This window comes from Ixodes scapularis, unplaced genomic scaffold (assembly GCF_016920785.2).
Source record: "Ixodes scapularis isolate PalLabHiFi unplaced genomic scaffold, ASM1692078v2 PGA_scaffold3__209_contigs__length_174095766, whole genome shotgun sequence".
In the NCBI taxonomy this organism is placed as follows: Eukaryota; Metazoa; Arthropoda; class Arachnida; order Ixodida; family Ixodidae; genus Ixodes; species Ixodes scapularis.
The window spans coordinates 19,074,835-19,081,915 of record NW_024609868.1 but is presented as its reverse complement, the minus strand read 5'-3'; the positions used below and the strand labels follow the sequence as shown (position 1 = coordinate 19,081,915).

The following is a 7,081-nucleotide window of genomic DNA, read 5'->3' as shown; positions in this document are numbered from 1 at the left end:
ATCCCAAATTACAAAACTAACACTTATTATAACTCCTTTGTTCCTCGCACTAGCTCTGATTGGAATCGCCTTTCCGCTGACATAGCCTCCATAACCAGTATTACTGATTTTAAAAATGCATTGTTTGTTCATTTTGATTAACCATTTTCTAGTTGGTATTCTGTTATAACATTGTGTAAATTTGTTTTTGAAGTGTCTGAACAAGCGTGCATTAATTACTGTATTATATTTTATGTATCAACAACTGTACCCTTGTCACCTAATCCCCCCCACTCCCCTCTGTAATACCTTGAGGGTAAATAAATAAATAAATAAATAAATAAATAGCTTGACGCCTTGATAATGGTGCACAACAGACTGATAACAGGTTAGTTACAAAGGCCACAAAAGTGGTATTAAAAACATAAATATTTGCTACGCCGAGGGCAATACACAAGTGTTGAATGCGGTTCATAGGACTGGTTGGGACGACTTGACTAACATAGAGAGTCGGATAAATCCGCAAAACTGACTTGGAATATGAATATTAATATCTGATGTGAGATCAGGACAATCAATTAATTAATGGTTACCTTTACACAGGAAAACTAGATCTCGCGCACGTCGTCTAGAACATAAAGTAGGGCAATTGCATCGTTTCAAGAGTTTCACATAAGAATAGTAGACAGTACAACAAATGTAACAATTATATAAAATTTCGAAAGAAATTCTTCTGAACATGTTCAATCATGTCTTGCTCGTAAAACTAATACACTTCCAGAGAACACAGGAAAACTTCAACTTGAACCGGATTAACGACAAGTATAATCGTAAAATACATGTTGACGTGGAGAACTCACGCGTAATTCTAGAGATGACACCCAGCTTACAGAACGAGTATTTATAAGTATATTAACATGTACAGTAAAAGATTAGGAAAGGTCTATCTATACACTAAGATCACGTGTGCACTTGACACTTCGCAGCAGAACATTGTCCATATAATAACAAAAGTTGATTTTTTCTACCTTTCTAAACAGAGACATAACAACGCTTTTAGAAGGATTTTAGGTCAGAACATCAACATGGTCCGACGACACCAATCACACGCTGATTTAACATCGTTCATAAGCTCTTCGCAGTCATCCAAGGATAATATCTGCCTAAACAGCTTGATATCATCTACATAATGCAAGATTACTGAATTATGAACACTTGAGGCAAAGTCACTAATAAAAAAAAAACATTGAAAAATGTCGGCCCAACTGTGGAACCGTGCGGAACACCCGAAAGAGAAACATAGGGCTGGGAGAGATGTCCAAGAGCACGTTCAAAGTTGTGTCGATTGGACAGATAAATGAGAAGCAATGAACGAAGTTAGGCACTCGGGCCGTAGGATCCTAGTTTATGTATAATGAGCGAATGATCAATCAAGTCGAAAACCCTTGAAAGGTCAAAATATACAGCGTCTACCTGTCCACGCTGACACCACAGTAGGCAAAACAAAATTTAAAAAAATGGCACTAAATTTGTTTCCACAGGCCTTCCACTCACAAACCTATGTTGCGAAGGGCTAATCTTGTGCTTTAAGAAGTGTGAAATGTGATCGAGTAAAACAATTCGGGATAACAATGTGCAGTCATGGCGAAAGAATTCGTTTCGATGCACTTTCTCTCGTTCTTTCTGGTACCTTTTTCGTACATTTGAAGCTCGTCGCGGGGCCGTTTTCTTGGGCGCACCTCTTTTTTGCACCGGAAGAAGCGGGTCTGCTGGCCGGGCTTCTTTCGAAGCACCGCAGCCAGCCGCAGGCCGGTCGGAAGGCTTCCGCGTGCCGGATCTGGCCAGCGGGCCGGGGTTGGAAGACCCCTGCTCTAGCGTCTTCCTGAATATGTGTTCTAAGTGTGCTTGAAATCGGCCCCGTGTTCCAGCAAAAACACAAATCATTGGTCATTCTTCAACCAATGAGAAGAGCTTATGCTCTAATGCTCCCACAATCTCATGTGCAGAAAAAGAAAGAAAAGTGTGCTTCCCTATATTTTGCTTTAGCTGAAGTCCAGGCGCAGCCCACAGTACGAGCTAATGGGAGAAATCAAGCAGCGTAAAAAGCGCAAGTCACTATGACTTTTATGTTTATGATTGGTTCAGTGATGATGGAATACGCACAGAAACATGACGAACACCATGACGGTGCGCTTTTGACACTGTGTGGTTGGTCCCTTTAGCTCATAGCGTCGGCTGCCTCTTGACGAAAGGTGACACGAAGATTAGACTTAAACGCTGAACTGCTACACTCTAAAAAAAGTCTGTGCGTCGACTCTCTCGCACAACACTCGGAGAGCCAATCGCCGCAACTTACGGAGGCAGCTCAGCGAATGTTGTCCTGTTCTTTCTGTCCTATGTTCCGCGCTGTTCCATTTAGTCAGCGAATGACATTGCCGAAACATATGTTTAGACCAAAAAACGCAGCCAGTGACCAAGCGCCCGGTGCGCAACCACTATTGGCCCTCTCCTCCCCCCCACCATCTTTCACAACGCTTAGAAGAAGAAGAAGTCTGAGTTGTGACGTTAAGCAATGTAAGCGTGACGTTTTGCATTGCTTAATGTCACAACTCAGACTGCGTTTTTTGGTCTAAACATATGTTTCGGCATCGTCATTCGCTGAGCTGCCTCCGTAAGCTGCGGTGACTGGCTCTCCGAGTGTTGTGCGCGAGAGTAGACGCACAGACTTTTTTTAGAGTGTACTTTTGCGAGCTGAACTGTTATTAGATATCGTTTTGTAAACAGTTGAAATGGTTTATATTATGCTCCACTGTTTTCACATTTTAACAATACGTGCACAAGCTTAACACATTTGAATTTTTTGTTCGCGTAAAAGAAGGGGGTAACTTCGACAGGTTTGTTATCCACAGTTAATTGGTGTGAAATATGTTAAATATATTATTAATTTGTTTTAATTTTCTGTTTGAAGGGCACCAGCGTCCTCAACCTCACTGCCGAAGATGGAGATTACGGCAATCCCAGAAACCTCTCCTATCGCCTCGACAAAGGTGACGACACTTTTTTTTTTTCTGCGGAGATTGTCAATGTTACTATTCGTGTGGGATCGCCAGCAAATTACATATTGTAATATTTTTTATTCTGTTTTTAATAAACAAACATGAAAAGGTAGCAAACGCTTTTTATTTATATATTTGTGAGAGCAGCTTGCAACACTGTACGAGCTGATCACCACAACATACATATTCATTGATACCGGTTCAAGTTCCCCACGCTTCAATTGTTCACAAAGAAGTTGCAATTAAAAAAAAAAAAGAAACATACTTCCAAGTAAAAATTTACGATAACTATCATCGGTCCAAATTCTTATTGTGCCACGCATGTATTTCTCATGTGATCTATTGATTGATAATCTTAGCATCGCTAGCTAATACGTTGTTTCCGTTACGAACCGCTTTCTCCATAAATAAGTAGCTTAATAAATCGTAATTATGTACTTAGTTTTTGTGGATTACTTATATATGAGTCAGATTTTTTTTTTTATGACAGGCTTATGTGTGTCTGCTTTCGTTTGCAGAAAATCCTTGGTCCAGTCATTTCAGCGTCAACCCCCAGACGGGAGAGGTGAAGACCACACGGCCAATCTCAGAACTCGCTGACAAGTACGGAGGAACCGCTGTCTACATCCTCAAAGTTGCGGTACGTCCGTCCTAAGAGTAAGCAGAAGACGAAGGGCAAACTGAAGAACAAACAAAAAATACAAAGAGGAATATATGTTTTTTTATGTCTTTGAGCGACTGCAAGGAGCGATGTCGTTCAACCAAAGCGCTGCCTAATTTGAGCCATTCCCCACCCGATTATCATCAAGCCATCTGTAGTGGTTACTAGGTTCAGTGCCTCCGCCAACATAGACGACGACGCTACTTGTTGGCATGGGCCCGGAGTCGATCGCACTATCTCTACCGTTGTCTATACACCGAACGCACTACACCATCCATTCAGAGCCTCTCTCTTTTGTCTGCCATCTTTGTAAGCTGAAAACCATATATATCCCAGATTGCAGCTATTCGGACCGGCCCGAAACTCCAGCAGACTCAGGTTATAACACTGGCTATGATGATATTGCAAGTAAAAAAAATAATGGTGTTTGTTTCACGGCAAATGGAGCTTCCTACCGTTCAAACAACTTGCGGCGAACAAACATTGCATTTTTTTTTGTCGTCGCGTAATGGGTACAAGCTTACTGTGTTGGCTATAAGCCGGTTCAAGCATCCTCACACTCAATGTCCCTGACAACTTTCGCATTTTTGCGGGAGTCAGAACTCCGGTACGCCGGTGAAAAGCAGGTGTAGCTTTCGTGGCTTCGAAACGCCTGTCTCGGCGGCTTCTGGCGATAATTCGGTCGCAATTCGTGGGGTGACAAGAATGCCTTTCTGAGGTTTGAATATTACAATTCTTTGTGAAGTACCAACCGGTGTCCAGGATGCTAACGAGCGAGAACGGGATAAACATTGCGCTTAACCGCAAGCTTCACGAGCCCAAGCCTGACAGGCTATAATCTTTATTTACACATTGGGAATCGTCTATGGGTGTATTCAAATAAATACCGACGTTCTCTCTACCCTCTCCCGCCAGGCTCGCGAGACGACGGGCACGGTCGAGTACCCGGCGCAGGAGGCCTCGACGCAGTTCGCCGTCGTGCTCATGTCCAGGGAGAACCACGCTCCGAGCTTCGGCAGCGACCTCTACGTGGGCTTTGTGGCCGAGCACAGCGCGCACCTGACGGCCGTCGACTGGGCGCCCGGAGTCTCGCCCAAGGTACACGACAGAGACCAGGTGAGGGCGAAAGCTTTAGCGAACCTCGAAGCAAACAGACGCGTACGTCAAATCGACCCTTTAAAGTGGTGGTAGCACTGCTAGTACATAATACAAAAGAGGCAGTCTGCTGGCGCAGGCCTGCTTCTTCCTTATATGAAACTCACACTGGACATACAAAAAACTTTCTGCAGGCATGTTCATACATGCATAAGTATCAAGCAAACATGCTTGGAAGATGTTTGAAGGGCAGATAACTCTACCATCGTGCCTGCAGCGAACACAGTGTCTCGTATGATGTGATTGCGGCTTTGGTGGACAGAAGCAAACAGCCAAGTGAACAAATGCAAAAAACACCGAACGAACTGACGAAACACGCCAAAGCCTCGATTATAGACGCTTTACACGTGCGCCATCTTACAGCCTCCATTGCTGACCTTATCTAGTCTTACCGAGATACCGTGTCACTGAAACTATCTTTCACGAGCCTCCACAATGGTCAATGCTGAGCAGAAGGACACGATAGGATGACCTGACCCATAGGCGTAGACTACGGGGGGGCATCGGGGCTCGTGCCCCCTCTGGAGAGATCAAGGGGAAACTCTGCCCCCCCCCCCCCCCCCCCCCCCCCCCCCCCGCCGGGCCCGGGCCATGATCCTTACCGAGACGCTGTTTACGTGCCATGTAACGAGTTTCTAGTAGTGGCATGTAAACAAAATAATGCACACGTTGCGTTTATTGACAAAATACATGGGAAATAAAATCCCAGCACGCTTCCGGGGGGTGGGGGGGGGGGGGGGGGGGGGGGGGGGGAGTGTTTCCACTTGAGCAAAAAAGCCCCCCCTCGGAGAACTTCTGAGCCTGCCCCCCCCCCCCCCCCTTCCCGGGAAAAACCTGTTATAGTAATGACACAGTGAAGTAAACGAACTAAGAGAGAACAAACACTGAAGGTCGGTTATGATGGCGGCACCCGTGCACAGCTGCTGCGAAGCGTCTATACAGGTTTGGGTTTGTTGTTTGCAACGCAAAAAAAAAAAAAAAGGTTTTCTCCAGCTAATCGAAGGCCGTACTTCGGTTCTCCGTACTCTGAACGCTGACGTCGATCTCTACCAGGGTCGGAACAGCACCTTCCGGCTGTACCTGGAAGGCGACGAGGACGGCACGTTCTCTGTGCACCCGAGCTCGGCGTCCCGGGAGACAGACTTCACTATCCTCGTACAGGATTCCTCCAAGCTCGACTACGAAGTGGCCGACCCAAAATACGTCGAGTTCAGGGTGAGTACCGAAACGCCGGGGTTGGCTCACGAAAAAGCACCTCCTGGAAACCTCAGAATGGCAGTCGTAGCTCTTATCTCAGAGAACTAGATTTATGAGGACCCTGAAGGTGCCACGTTCCCTAGTTCTCTCGGCGAAACGTCGGCCCTTGAATAACCTATGTTTCTCAACGAAAAGTCGATATATCAGAATGAGGCAAAATGATGCAGTTTGAGCTCTTCTTACCAGCTTTTTCTACCTCGCGTGCCATATCAATGCGTATAAGTCAGCTTGAAAGATGTATGTGTAGCAAGGTTTGTCCTTGTCATTCGTATTTTTTTTTATTAAGAAAGAGTTCACAATCAAAAAACAGTACACATTCAATGGAACTTAGTTTCCCTAACCTAGCCTTCAGCCAACTGTAGCAAGGTGTGTCGTTGGGCGAGTCGATGCATGATGATGACGAGCGCTCTGTTTGTGTGTGTCTTCCACTTGCGCCTGTGTCCTTCCTTGACCTGTTTTATTTATTTTATTCAGCCGGGTGTGTTCTGAAAAACACGTCAATAGCGCAGTGTCGGTGTTCCGGCCAGTTGGTTCATTTTAATGTTTAAAAAAAAGAAGAAGAGCAAACGTTAGAGACAAAGACAAGCAACACGATACAGTGCTTCATTTACTTGTAATATTGTAGTTTTTTGTATATTGAACTGCCATGGAATAAGCCAACAATACCCTTTTGACGCGCATGGAAGAAAAGCTGGTCGCAGACAAGTGCAAGTGTTTATTGGACAAAAACAGACTCCTCAATTTTCTACTTGAAAAAAACAACCCAAGACAAGAGAAAAGGAAGGGACACACACAAGGAAGTCTCAAAACGCAGCTGAGACTTCGTTGTGTTTGTCCCTTCCTTTTCCCCTGTCTCAGGGTTTTTTTTCAAGTATGAACGTTCACCAGCTCCCCTATAGCCGGCGCCACAACTCTTATTCCTGTAGCTGTTATTTCTGTCCTCAAGTTTCTTCCTCGAGTGGGCACGAAGTCT

General features: G+C 44.9%; 1 protein-coding gene across 1 annotated transcript in view; it reads left to right on the top strand.

Annotated features, from left to right (window-relative positions):
• Positions 1 to 4,092: 4,092 nt before the first annotated feature.
• The window catches only part of LOC8040431 (cadherin-86C), an 8,492-nt gene continuing 5,503 nt past the window's right edge, over positions 4,093 to 7,081 (top strand). Inside the window, exons 1-3 of the mRNA XM_040504291.2 lie at positions 4,093 to 4,104; positions 4,612 to 4,812; positions 5,905 to 6,066. Of these exons, the coding sequence (XP_040360225.2) occupies positions 4,093 to 4,104; positions 4,612 to 4,812; positions 5,905 to 6,066 (375 nt within the window). The remainder of the gene's footprint in view (positions 4,105 to 4,611; positions 4,813 to 5,904; positions 6,067 to 7,081) is intronic.